The sequence below is a fragment of the Squalius cephalus genome (assembly GCF_949319135.1).
Source record: "Squalius cephalus genome assembly, chromosome: 4".
Lineage (NCBI taxonomy): Eukaryota > Metazoa > Chordata > Actinopteri > Cypriniformes > Leuciscidae > Squalius > Squalius cephalus.
In genome coordinates, this window is record NC_137125.1 from 51,827,730 (window position 1) to 51,841,937 (window position 14,208).

Sequence of the window (14,208 nt, forward strand, 5' to 3'; positions counted from 1 at the left end):
AAATTTAAACTTCAAGGAACAAAGTTACCATTAAAAGCATTTGAATTATTCTGCCTCTCCTGGACTTTTTATTCCCAAAGCACTAGAAACAGAAAACACATACAAGACAAGAAAAAAAGACAAATCTAGTGTGGGAAAAATTTATTGATTGGCAAAAATATTTTGAAATCAGGTAGCCCACATTAAATCACGAATTTAATAATATGTGGACTGAACCACCTCAAATGTCTATGAACAATGAAAATGCATCAGAGATGAGGCCATCAACAGAAGGTCCTGAATATAGTTAAGCAAAACTAGCAATACTACAACAAAACGTCCATTCAAAGAGCTGTAATGCTTGGGTCAACAAACCCAAGCCGTATCAACTTTAAGATGTACAAGGTAAAATTGACTTACCTCTCAGTCCAGATGATTCAGTCCAGGGAACAGGAACCCACAATGTAGTCGTTCATCCACTTCACCACCAGAGTATTCAGTTGCAAAAAACCACTAGAAACTAGCATTGAACGTACTCTAGTTGCATTGGAAAAACCATTAAAAACACAGGCCACAAGGGAGTAATTGTGTTCACATGAATCTTATATTCTGTTGTTCAAAAGATGACACCTGACCAATGCACACACACAGCGGTCAGTGTGACAAAACACCCCATAGTCCAAGTGCATCTCTCAAATCTATTTATGCATTCAAAGTTTCAAAATAAAGTACTTGCATATTTACAGTAAGCAGTGATGGTCATTTGACAGACTAGTTGCCGAGACTGCTCATTACATCACTGGCAAACATTGCCGTAAGTGAAGTGAGACAATTGATCTAAAAACTAACCTTTTTACAAGGGACAGACAAGTTGAGAAATTAAGAAATCCATACAACGCATTAGTCAATTTGCATAAATTTCGTTGAAATTTTAAATTAGCAGAATCAAACAGTAATAAAGGACAAATTACAATATGGCCTGTATATACACACACATGAACATAAGATATATGCATAAAGAAATGTACACGTGTCAGATACATTACAAATGCTGAGTATTTTTGTATTAATATTTACGACTCATAAGTGATTTTTGTTCTAAAAATAAATCGACTACAAAAATTAGGAGCATTTCACATATTTGAATTGTGTAATTCCAATTACAATCAAGAAAACCACTCAAAAGTTTCATGGAAAGATAAAACCCTACATGAATTGGCAAATAATTTGTAATATGAACATGATAAATCTACCCAAAAACTTCACCTCTTTAAACACTGAGACCACTGCATGGAAACTCTTGAAATTGGGTAAAACTGGGAAAAGGCACAATGGCACAGCATTTATAGAAAGTTTATAGAAAGAAACAATTGGCTAAAATGGAGATTGACCCAAATGGCAAGTATAAACCTAAATTATGAACAAGCAACAACCCCAGTACACACTTTATTACAACACAGATTCTATTTAATAATCAAGGCAAAAGACACTTACAAACATTATATGGACGAGGGGAAAGGGGGGAAGAAACATGAAAAAAAAGTTCCTATAAAAACAAATCTAGCTAACTGACAATTTACAACATTATAGCAGTCGGAAAGTTGTTCTGTGTTTCGAATGAGCAGGCAAATAATTCGTCAAAAGCTGAACTGACTTTAGCACACAGCTACTTCCAAATAAAAGTAAAAAATAAAAGAGCTGTTGGGAATTAAGAGTGAGTGTATAATATTTGACAGAACTCTCCTCGTGTCCGGAGTCCAGCGCTCTGCGATGCGGGATGCTGTCGGATGAATCCACGTTGCTCCTGACGTCTCTCCTCCTCCTCTTGCGTTCAGCTGAAAGGTGTCAAAACGAAGGTGGCAGTTTGTTTTGGGGCACAGAACCCAGAAACACACACAGATGTTTTTCCCCCTCTACATCTACACACGCTCAGACCGTCCCAGACATACACAGGCATGCAAACATTAAATCAATTTTATAACAGCATCGGCCTAAGGGGCAATTTGTTTCAAACTGATTATAGCAATATAGGGTAATACTTAAATGTAATAATTTAGTTTCACATCAGCACAGAATTAGGTACAAAAGTATATTAACTGCAGTCAGGGAGAACAGTGACTACGTTCACATGTGAACACAATGAGATTTAGCCAATATCACGATTAAAATTTAGGCAATTTAAGCTAATAACCACAGCAAAATAATGGTGGATATTAATTTTAAAATAGCAATAAACAGGCATGTAAACACTTTAAATCACATCTATTCCAATCTGATCAAAGTGCGCATGTGCATGTTTGGGTCCTGAAGAAACAAGTGCCTTAAATGTTAAAGCGTAACTCTCGCCAAAATGCAACCTAGGGTCTTTTTGTGAATCTACCCGAGGCAAACTTTCGTTTAAAAGCATAATTAGGATGGAAACGCCTCTTAAGTTTGACCGTATTTTCGTTTTCGGTCAAATTGCCTTTTGAATGGGAGTGCTTGGGGCACTACTATGATAGCATCAAAATCACTATTTTTAAAACACTAAGAAGGCTCGACACAACATGAAACTGTGCTCGAATTATCACCAGGGGCTCTACACATGAACTCCAGCACTGAGAACATTGTGTACACAGAGTTTACTAAAAAGAAAGGTTTTGAACAACTCACTATAGCTGTTGTTGTTTACGGCCCCCTAACACACCCATTCAAAAGGCAATTTGACCGAAAACGAAAATACAGGGCGTTTCCATCCTAATTATGCTTTTACACGAAAGTTTGCCTTGGGTAGATTCACAAAAAGACCCTAGGTTGCATTTTGGCGAGAGTTACGCTTTAAAAATTTGGTCGACTAAGCCTCTTCTCGTCGACTATTAGGGGGCATCCCTATAATGCAGTATATTGATAGTCAAAAACATTGAAATGGAGGCATTTGAGGTGCATCACCGGGAAAAATTTAGGCCGATTACAAGACAACTGGCGAACAAATCGCGCTGGAAGAGCTTGGCCAATAACAAACCTACTTTATGTGAGTTTATTTGTGGGTAAGTGAATAATGGCATTAATATGTAAACATCTTGCTGCAATTAAGACGTTCCTCTGATTATTGGAAAATATCACATTACTGGTGCACATGTAAATGTAGTCAGTGATAACTGGAAATGCTAAAAACATACAACACTATTTAAGACAAGCCCCTGGAATCAGTGCATCAGTACAGTGTGAAAAGATGACACAAAAGCATAGACATTGGCATGCACAACTATGAAACATGTACTCAACACGACAACTGAGCAAATACTTCACTTTCACTCTGATTACTTGGTCAACTATCATTCTTTCATGAAAATTATAAACCTTATAAGAATCCAGACGCACAATAACTCACATCAAAACTGTAATTCATAAGAGTTAACCAGTTGTCAATATGTATTAAAGTCACATGAAAATATATGGCTTTTAGTCCCACTGAGACAAATCAATCAAACACCACAAATTCATACAAATCGGCATCTGTATTGTCGACAGCAGATTTTCCAAGTACTTTGTATTTTTAGGGCACATTTTAGCTCCTTTAATGAAGATTAAACAAGATAAAATGAGGATAAAAGGACAATTAAAAATTTGAATATATGACTTAAAACAAAAGAACATGCATTCACTTTATTCAGTTGAATTGCATAAGCTAGATAAGCTAGAAGTTAGACAATATGCATTGCATAATTCTTGCATTATGATACTGATTTGACTTTATATTGGCTGATTGGTTTGTCTCACTGGGTGTAAAACATGTATAACCTCTTATGGCTTTAAACAAGGTTAACTCATAGTAATTGAGTTTTTTTTTTTTTTTTGGCTTGTTGCACAAAATCAAGTTCACAGGTAAATTATAATTCTATAAGCAGAAGTGATCCAGATCATTAGTGCTTTTTTTTTACACTTCATATCTATTTCTAATTTAATACTGTCACATCTAAAAAGGAGTAAAACAGAGCATTCAAATTTAATGTCGCCAAAACAATCCTTGGGTACTGATGACTTAACGACTCATCTACACATGGTTAACTACTTAAAGATACTACATTTTATTTAGCCTTTTACTGATTTTTTTTTTTTTTTTTCAAATGGTCATTCAATCATTTAAGTTTCTTTAGAGCAGTTAACTAGTCAATTACAAATAAACTAAATTAAATGAGTTCTGTATTTTTGCAACAACAGGAAAAATCTTATTATTTCCCCCATATAGAACAACTTTTTGTGAAGCACATAAAATATACAGTGTCCACTGCACCTCTGAGAATAAGCATCAAATCCACATTTCAATTTGGATTACCCTCGATGCAAAAAAGCATTTTATTTTTAAGATGCAATGATCATTTACAGTTTTCTACCATTGAGTTTATGCATAATGTGACCTAGAAGCTAAGTTTCTAGGAGTTGATCAAAAAAACAAAACAAAACAAGGCAAATGAATGACAAGCTTGATTCTAGTGATTCGGTGGACACTGGAGTTACAGTACACAGGGTTGGACAAATAATTCAGAAACGAATTATTCTTTTGAGCATCTGTTAGTCACAAGAGAAATGGACATGAAATAAAACGCACTGAAGATGTGATTTCTTATTAAAACATTAGCCTGTGTCTTACTATAGCCATATTCATAGGTCTCAGCCCATTTTACTACAGAAATGTCAAAAATATTAATTTTACTTTAGACATTAACACATGAAACCTCTCACACTGAATTAAGGATATCACAGTTTAGTTGGTTTGGAATGACAATTATTAGTACAACCTGTAACTACCACAAAAACATAAGTTTGTCCAATCCTGTGACAGAATCTTATAAAGCACAATACTGAACAGAGGAAAAGGGGGTGGGGATTAAACCGTTCAATATGTCAGGACCATTACTTGAGAAAAACCTACACAAACAACCTTGGAAAACAGTCATTTCCGCAGATTAACCCCATACATATGGACACTACATCCAAATATCCCAATAAACCCCATGTAACAGGGCTGTACGCACGGAGCAAATGCTTTACTCTTTACTCAATCTCACCCGATCTAAAATGCTGTCTTTAATGTCGGGTTCAGACTACACAATATTTTTGTCTGTTATGATAGTCACTGTGTCAGATTGTGATTTTAACTCTTAAATTCTTCTGTCGTGGACTAGAAACATGTCAGACTACATGTCTCAACCAATCATCGCTTGCCACATTTAACAACGTACATGATTTCATTCAGAAGGCGGAACTATCAAATGACTTTCGGAAACAAGAGCGTAAACATTGGTGAAGCGGCATGAAGGGATAGTTCACCCAAAAACAAATATTCTGGCATTTACTCGCCTTCATGTTGTTCCAAACCTGTATGAGTTTCTTTCTTCGGTTGAATGCAAAAGATATTTTGAAGAATGTTGGTAATCAGACAGTTGAAGTTAGCCATATACTTTGATGACTGGAAAAAAAAAAATACTATGGAAGTCAATGGCTACCATAAACTGTCTGGTTACCAAAATATCGTGTCAAAAAAAAAAAAAAAAAAAAAAAAAAAATCTTTTGTGTTCAACAGAAAAAAGAAACTCATACAGGTTTGGAACAACAGGAAGGCGAGTAAATGACAGAATATTTATTTTTGGGCGAACTATCCCTTTAATGCTAATTCCAACATTAAAGTGCCTCCGCTGACATTCTCTAGGTATCATCCGTCCTGGTAGCCCTAGTCTTTTGGACACGATGTCGGTTGTCATCTATGATGACACTATACAAGATAAAAAGATTGTTTTTCACGTCTCGACGGCCATTGCCGTTTACGAACCACCACGGCACCCTACGTCAAACTGATCGTGCCAAAATCGGGCTGATATTATGTAGTCTGAACCCGGCATAAGAGAAACGGCATGTATTAAAAGTGCAAGGTAAATTCTGCAGCTAATGGCTTTGGTACCCAATAGTCTTTCCCTGATTAGTGTTGCTGCAATTATAGATTGTACATTAAAGTTAACAGTTGATAATACAGAGAAAAAAAAAAAAAAAAGAAGAAAAAAAAAGACCACCCTATTAATTGGCAATTTCAGAATTTTTTGGCTAGGAGGCCAGAACAACAATTTGGAAGTTTCTCTTGCCAGAATTACATGAAACAAAATTGACAAAGTAATTGTGCTTAAGTTTATGCATTTACAATGATTGCAATCTATTTGCTAAAAATGAGTCAACTTCTGTTGCAGTTTTAGTTTCATGATTTTGTCTATGGACAGTTATGATAACGTCTATGCATCTAAAATCAAATGTATGTGAGGTCACTCACAATGGATCACACATATTATGGTGTCCTCAGCATTTACATACAGTACAAAATGTAGCCTGTAGGAAACAGTCACACAGTGCTATGAAGCAACAGGCCACAAGTGAGACAGTGACAGTAATGTGTCTCAGTCAGAAATTTAACGAAGACCAACAGGGTTTGAACTGAGGACATGCTACATAAATTTAAATACTGACTGTGAAAATATTTATTAAATACTGGTTGCATATTAAATAAAAGCAATCGTAAATCATTACAAACATGAGTATGTTTACCGATAGAACAAAAATAAAAATAAAAAAAACGTTAAAATGTTCACTTTGGAAAAGCTATAGCAGTTCTTCTCCATTCATAAAAGCACTATAAGGGATATATATTAATATGTAAGGCATACTTTGTATTATTTGCATTCTGACATTGCAGATCTGTAGTTTTATTTTACAGCTATAACAAATGCTTGAGTGAGTTAAGTGTAAATGGTGAAGAACTGCTACATCTGAATTATCTGAGGTGTAACATTAACAAACATGGAAAATAAATGAATAACGAATTGATGTCAGCTGAGAAAATGTCAAATTCAGATAAATTAACTTTTAAGATGAAAAAACTTTACTACTAAAACCCTGCAAATATGACTTTAAACCTTGCAGGAATACTAGGACGCACAGTGACGTCTGAAATACCCTTCACAGTAAAAGACATTTAACTTGCTCTGACAGAAGACATTCAGAATGCTTTTCTGAAATTATACTGTACAGATGTTCAAGACTAAATACTTCATTCATAAGGCACAACATGAAAAAATTTGATATGGCCAACACCATGCACAACTCAACCTGACATAAGACTACAGCAAACGTATTTTTAAATGCCAAAGCAGATCAATTTGACTCCATTCATTTGTTTTTCACAACATTCAGTTCAATGTGGAACTAAACACTAGGAAAAGCATTATGTTAATATCAAATCTGCCTACAGGAATGTCAATGCACAACCTGAGAAACATGATTTTGCTCATTCACTGAAATCAGTGAATGTTTCAATGTGAAATACAAACATTCATTTGAATCTCTCATTCAACTACAACCAAATTCTCTTCACATTTATGATTACAGGTGGGATTTATATTTCAGAATTGCAACCCTAAAGACATGCAATACATCCTGAATTTTTGTGTCAAACAATTAGTCAAAGTATGATAAAGGTAGCTTTCTGTTTGACCTTGACAAAATTGGCATAGTCTTTAAACTTGCAGCAAATCTCAAGCTAAAATGGACAGATACTAAAGTGCAATATTTATGAAAGGCATTGTTTTTTTTTACATTTAAATACACATAAAATCCCTCCAAAGACAAACTGGATTGTGCACAACACAATTGCTTTTTTTCTATAACAGTGCCGGACAGTTTATAGTTTCTGGAGCTGATATTGTACAATAAATGGCTTCATGACCGGTACACAAATTTAAAGGATCAGAGTACTCAGATCATGCTACATCCATAAAATAAAAGAGAAAAAAAAAAAATAGATTAGCCGTAGGGAAAATTACAGTACTTTGTCACATTGTAGGTTTAAAGGCTCACCTTTTCCAATCACCTACCTGTGATATCCCAGACTCTGCAGGATAAGATGCAAGTACATCTGAATCCTGAAGGAAAAGAGGAGAAAGACAGACAGACAGACAGAGAAACAAACAGGATACACACCTTCCTCTCCAACTAACGGTGGCGATATTCCCTTTCACGTTCTCGGTCTCTCTCGCGGTCACGGTCTCGCTCGCGATGGCGGTCTCTCTCGCGGCTACGCTCCCGGTAATAGTCCTCGTGCCGGTCTCGGCTGCGAGACTTGTGCCGACGGTTCTTTTCACGAGAGCGACTGTGGTCCCTCTCCCTGGACCTTTCCCGTCTGCTAAAGGGTGAAAAGCATTAAAGAGAATATGAAACCACATGAAATACTTTTGCTGCAATGCATTAAATTATTTCATGCATGCAAATTTAAAATCCATGCACTGAATTAATGCAAATGGAAACAATTCATGCACTAATTTATTGCATTGAGGCAAACTGAAAATGCATGAAGTAATTTAATTCAACAGACAAAAACAGGGCATGACTGTATTTTTCCAACTGGATTTGATAAGATTATGAAAAATAACATGTTATTATTGGTTGATTTTACTAGGGCTGCGCAACTTTCAAAATTGAACTGAGAATGCCCATTCAATCCTTATTTGGTTCAAATCCCTGATTTTTACCTGCCCTTGTGGCGCTGGTTACATCAGCAAAAAGTGGCCTTAAAACACATTTCACTTAGACGAAAGATCATGCAAAAATGAATCATCCTCCACAACAAAAACAAAAATCCCATGCAGATCCACAAGATATTTACCTCGACACAGATCCATAGGATTTGGATTCAATTCCATGCAAGCAATCCTGCAGTGAGCTGATGAGAACCTTACAGCGGTCATCAGCGGAAACCTTCGACTGCTTGATTAGAGAGATGGCCGTCACCAGAGTCTCTATCGCACTGCCGTAATCAGCTGCAAAATTATTTAGGATTTTTTTAATGCCATGTTAAAGGTGAGAACAAAGTGAATAACTAAAGTCATACAATTAACAAACATTTAAAGTCCCCCTGTGGTGAAAATCAAGCTACTAATGTTAATTTATATGTCTATGTGGTGTTATTAAAATGCTTTAAGACAAACCATGTGGAAATTCTTATGTCGACAGAATTGCTGAGTATTTTCTCCTTAAAACTGCAGTGAACCAAAGACAGTCTCAAAAACACGCTTTGAAATCGCTGGTGTTTCTGACGTCACAAACTACCTTGCAACCAATACCATCAACGAGTGGATCTCTGAGCTGGTGTGTGTAAGTGGAGGCGGGGCTAATTTGCATATTCATAGAACCACATATGCTAAATGAGGCAAGGGTGTAGAGTTATATTCAAGCTATTTTAAGGCATGAAGAAATTAAGGAAAAAGATGAGTTTTAAGGGATAAAATTATTGACTACAGGGGGACTAAGATTTAAACTAGACAATTCGAAAATACATTCAGGTGATGTATTAAATACACCAGCCATATTCCTAAAAAAAAACGTTGAATATTAACATTAAAACCAGTGCAGTCCTATTTGTGTAACAGTTATTGGAAAAGGCATGATGACAAGGAAGGTTTTTTAACCTTTTAACTACCACCATACAAACCAAAACAAACTAAACCACGTTCGCACCTGCGCTCGCATCCGACACAGCCCTTGAGATAGCACTACTGGAGATTGCTCGGTTACGATTCATGATCTCCTCGAACTCTGCTTCGCTCAGAGGAGTGCGAGACGCATCCATGTCCCTACAAGAGAAAAAGCAGTTGCATTAAGATACGCAAACTAAAAGCATAAGTCAGAATAAAACATATGCACCGAGGGCCAAATTCACACAAAGTGCAGCAGTGCTGTTAAGGCTGAATCATATTGCATTGCATCACGTTAAAATTAGCGATGCACCAAAATTTCGGCAACCAAATATATTCAGCTGAAACAGTAAGAAAAATGTATTTTTGGTTTCGGCAGGCCAAAATAATTGATTGAAAATGTTTTGATAGTGTAAGCATCTATGTTGTGCACACAATGTGGATAAACTGTGAGGATGCATTTTACCAAAACTTTTAACAATATGTTGCCGAAGAACTTTTACTAGGACTCATTTATCACCTGAAAACACGAGACCCTGAACAGCATTAAGTTCAATTACTGTAACTTTATATTTGGATTTCGTTTTCTGTGTTTCGGTGCATCACTAGTTGAAAAAAATCACTGCAGAAATGCTGCACACTCAACACTCAAGCCTGAAACGAAGGTCCCATTTCGGGATCCTGGTCTCAGCGGACGGTTACATCACTAACCCTTGATCACTTGTATTGTGCAAGTGCTGGCCAGAGTTTTTCACATCAACCAACCCCTCGTTTATCCAGGGCTCAAAGCCACATACTACAGGGGGTCTGAAGTTACTGAAGAAAGGCCAGAGAGGAGATTCAGGGTCAGTTTGAGGCTACACATTTCATTTTTTTCTTTTTTTTTTTTTACCAACATTGCCCAATTCTGGAGTATGTAGTAGGTAGTATGCAGTAGGGCTGCACGATTAACTGGAATAAAACCCATTTTGCAATATATCGCTTAGTGTGATTTAACTTGGCAGTGTTTTTACACTAGCAGCTTTGCACACAATAAATATTTGAATTGTAATTTTACAGTTGTGCATTAAAAACATGTTGGTTACACTATTTTAAGGTGTAATTATATACTTAAGTATTGAGTAATTTTAATTAACATTTACTTACTATAGGCTAGGATTAGGGTTTGGTTGAGGGTTAATTATGCATAATTTACTGTTATTACAATGGTAAGTACATGTAACATGTAAAAAAGGACACTATAAAAAAAAGTGTAACCACATTTTTAATATTTTAATGTTACAACGTAATTATTTCAATAACATTTTAAATGTAATATTTAATTACTAAATATTAAAATAGTCATCATATGTAAGTATTCTTATTATTGTTATAGTTACAATGATAATCTCAATTTCAGGCCAAAATTGTGCAGCCCTACAAACAAGCACAACAAACCCGCAGCTTAACAAAACAAAAACAACAACAACAACAACAAAAACTCCCTCATTTTAAATCACTATTGCAAATGTTTTTTTATAGATATAGCAATTTTTATATACAGATAAATTATAATTAAATTAAATTGTGCAGCCCTAGTATATAGTCAACAACAAATGGGACAATTCAGTTTCCACCAATAAGACCTGAGATCTCATTACAGTACAGTGAAGGTGAGGCGTTTATTACCTGCCACCCGGGCCGTAGTCTCGGTCATAAGGAGGAGGGCGGCCGTAGGGGTCGCCGGGTGGAGGACCCCTGCCGTCGGACGGTGGCATGTTGTTGTTTCCAGGTGGAGGGAAAAAGGCTGGGTTGACGTGAGGAGCTGGTGGTGGACCTCCAGGTGGAGGTCCCTGCATGTGAGGTGGAGGTGCAAGGCCAAGCGGGGGTCCTAAGGGCCCAGGTGGACGGGGTGGGAAGGGTCCGGGAGGGGGCGGACCTTGTTGAGGTGGTGGGGGGCCTGGGGGAGGCCCGTATCCTGGTGGAGGTGGGCCAGGAGGCATCGGACCCATTGGAGGTTGACCAAACTGACCAGGAAAAATGACGGGAGGTGGAGGGCGGTCTCCTCTGTGAGGAGGTCCACCGAGAGGCGGCGGTAGACCTTGTCCTGGTGGAGGGGGGCCTGGGGGACCCGGAGGCCCAGGTGGGCCAGAGGGAGGACGCGGTGGTCCTTGCATACCTGTAAAAAAGGGAAAATTATCATTAACAACTTGCATTTTGAGGAAAGACTGCATAAGGAACGTGGGGCAGGGAAATCCCTTTGAACTAAAATTCAATTCACATTTATTTGTATAGCACTTTTCACAATACACATCATTTCACAGCAGCTTTACAGAAAATGAATGAGTCCACATTACAATTTAGAGTGATTTCTGTTATCAGAGGTAACGGTCTAAAATATAGTCTCCCTGAGATTTTAAAGTTAATATTTTTATGATTCAACACCACATTGCTCACGGTTCTCGGACATTGTTCAAAAGACATGCAGCAAAATTCCTTTATAGTAAGTGCTTTTTAAATTTTATTTTAAAATTATTTAAATTTTCTATTAAACATTTTTAGCAAGTGCTTTATTTTGATTGTTGGTTATTTTTATGTTTGAGTGACCTTACAACAGATAAATTACTGACATCCTAAATAGCCAACCAAATCGCTGCACTAAGATATGCCATGGCGCTTTTCTGAAATCAGCCAGTAAGCGGTGGATCAAATCATTTTTAAATTCCACTTTTCTCCATTAAGTAAAAATACTATGCGAATAAAGCATGTGCATTTAGGCAGTTTTCATTAACACTAGATCCAATTTAGGAAATTACTTGGAATTTTAGGAGAATTTGGTTTATTTCTATCTCCATCTACAGTTAGGGTGAACATCTGTATACTAAAATCTTCATCCAAGATTTTGTGCATTTGTTGATTTCATCTTTTGTGTGGATTATTTAATTTTATTTGAAAACAGAAGCATGCTGAATGGACTCCGGTATGAATCTCCAGTTTCAACAGCTCTGATAAGTAATAAATGAGACATGCAACCAAATGAACTATTTTCAGAAAAGCACATTCTTTCCCCCAATTGCATCTGCAAAGATATCTGTTAATATCAATGTTTATGAGGTCAACTGTCCAACTTCTTTTCTCCTTGTTTCTTGTCTTCTAGGTTACATTTAGAGCAGGGTTTCTCAAAATTTGGTCCTGAAGGGCCACTGTCCTGCACAGTTTAGCTCCAACCCTGATCAAACACACCTGAGCAAGCTAATCAATGTCTTCAGGATCACTAGAAACTCACAGCTAGGTGTGTTTGATCAGGGTTGGAGCTAAACTGTGCAGGACAGTGGCCCTCCAGGACCGAGTTTTAGAAACCCTGATACAAAAAGTTTCAACAAAACCTGATACAAAAGTTTGTCCTTGATTTTGCACAAAAGATAAACTGTATAGTGATACATCAGCGAGCAAGCCATCTTGTGTTGTCATTATGTTTGATAAACAGAGAGAAGTCCCCACACTTGAAAAGCAGTGGGCATGGTTAAGTAACCACTGTCATAAGGTCAATTATTAGCATTTCATCAACTTACAAACTACTTGCAGTTCTCTCACAAACCTCATTTTAGGACCCTAATTTAGAGATTTGTACCTGGAAAGTGTGGCGGAGGTCCACCAGGTCCAACTGGGCCAGGGAAGCGGTCTCCTCCAGGGCCAGGTTGGCCCGGGAAGCGCCCTCGACCCCTGCCGAGAGGGAAGCCACTGCGACCTCCTCCTGGAGGCCCAGCCTTGCCCTCTCCTGACATCTGCCCTGACTGTGTGCCTGGGTGGACAAAAACTGATTTTAAAAGAATTGTAGCACACACACACACACACACACACACACACACACACACACACAGACACACACACACACACAACAGTGATTTGACAAAACCATGTTCAATCAATAAGTTTGAGTAAATGGAAACTGTCGAATCATCTGCGAATGATGGTCTCACTTTTTCGTGACTGCATCTCAAACTGGCTGAGCGACTGTTTGTTGCAAGGAGTGACGATCGGGTTTTGTCCGTGCAGCTCCCGTTTAGACAGCAGATCCATCAGCTTCCTGGACGAGGAATCTGAACCCACGCAGACCAGCGCAAACCTGTTGAGCACAGAGCGGATGAGAAACGGTCGTGGAGAAAATAAATCTCTTTGCAGGAATTCGATCAAGTCACAGAGCTCCAGATGCCAAAGCTTAGACTATTAATGGAGACAACAAAGCAGAGATGCCAGCAGAACAACTAACGATCACACACATAAGTCATTTTTATACTGTTTTTGACCAGTGACCTCATACACCGCTGTTTGCCTCTTCATCTTCAGACAGTCTGCCCAAAAACATACAGTTGGGCACTTTCAAGCTCGTTCTAATTAGCTCATCCAGTTATCAAATCCTCTAGCGACTCCCTACTAGTGGCATAGCCTGTTTTGAAACATTTATCACATGCTGAAGGCCAAAGAAAAGATTACTAGGTGCAAGTTCAGCTAAGGTGAGGCCTACAGTGTCATTGTGCATTGTCTCTTTGTTGCCCACATTCTGAAGGTCAAAAGAAGAGCCAACTATCGTTATGTTCAGTTGTTATGTTCAAGTTCAGTTTAAGGGAGACGTACAGTGTAAATCACAGAGGCTGTTCATATATTCTGCAAATATGTTTGAAATGTCCAAATAAAAATATACAATAAAACCCAAACCACAATGCTTCAAAAAGATAGGGGTTGTTAAAAGTTTGTTGCA

At 37.5% G+C, this 14,208-nt stretch overlaps 1 protein-coding gene across 12 annotated transcripts in view; it reads right to left on the reverse strand.

Annotated features, from left to right (window-relative positions):
- Positions 1–127: 127 nt before the first annotated feature.
- cpsf6 (cleavage and polyadenylation specific factor 6) overlaps positions 128–14,208 on the reverse strand; it is an 18,696-nt gene continuing 4,615 nt past the window's right edge. Inside the window, exons 4-11 of one of the 12 annotated variants that reach the window (XM_079870262.1) lie at positions 13,430–13,575; positions 13,081–13,251; positions 11,139–11,628; positions 10,182–10,286; positions 9,514–9,629; positions 8,663–8,816; positions 7,981–8,182; positions 128–1,814 (exon numbers count right to left, since the gene is read on the reverse strand). In XM_079870262.1, the coding sequence (XP_079726388.1) occupies positions 7,993–8,182; positions 8,663–8,816; positions 9,514–9,629; positions 10,182–10,286; positions 11,139–11,628; positions 13,081–13,251; positions 13,430–13,575 (1,372 nt within the window). In that variant the 3' untranslated portion in view covers positions 128–1,814; positions 7,981–7,992. Of the gene's footprint in view, positions 1,815–7,582; positions 7,766–7,874; positions 8,183–8,662; positions 8,817–9,513; positions 9,630–10,181; positions 10,287–11,138; positions 11,629–13,080; positions 13,267–13,429; positions 13,576–14,208 lie in introns of those variants that run through there. The other 11 variants (XM_079870258.1, XM_079870261.1, XR_013821182.1 and 8 more) reach the window with 11 other exon arrangements.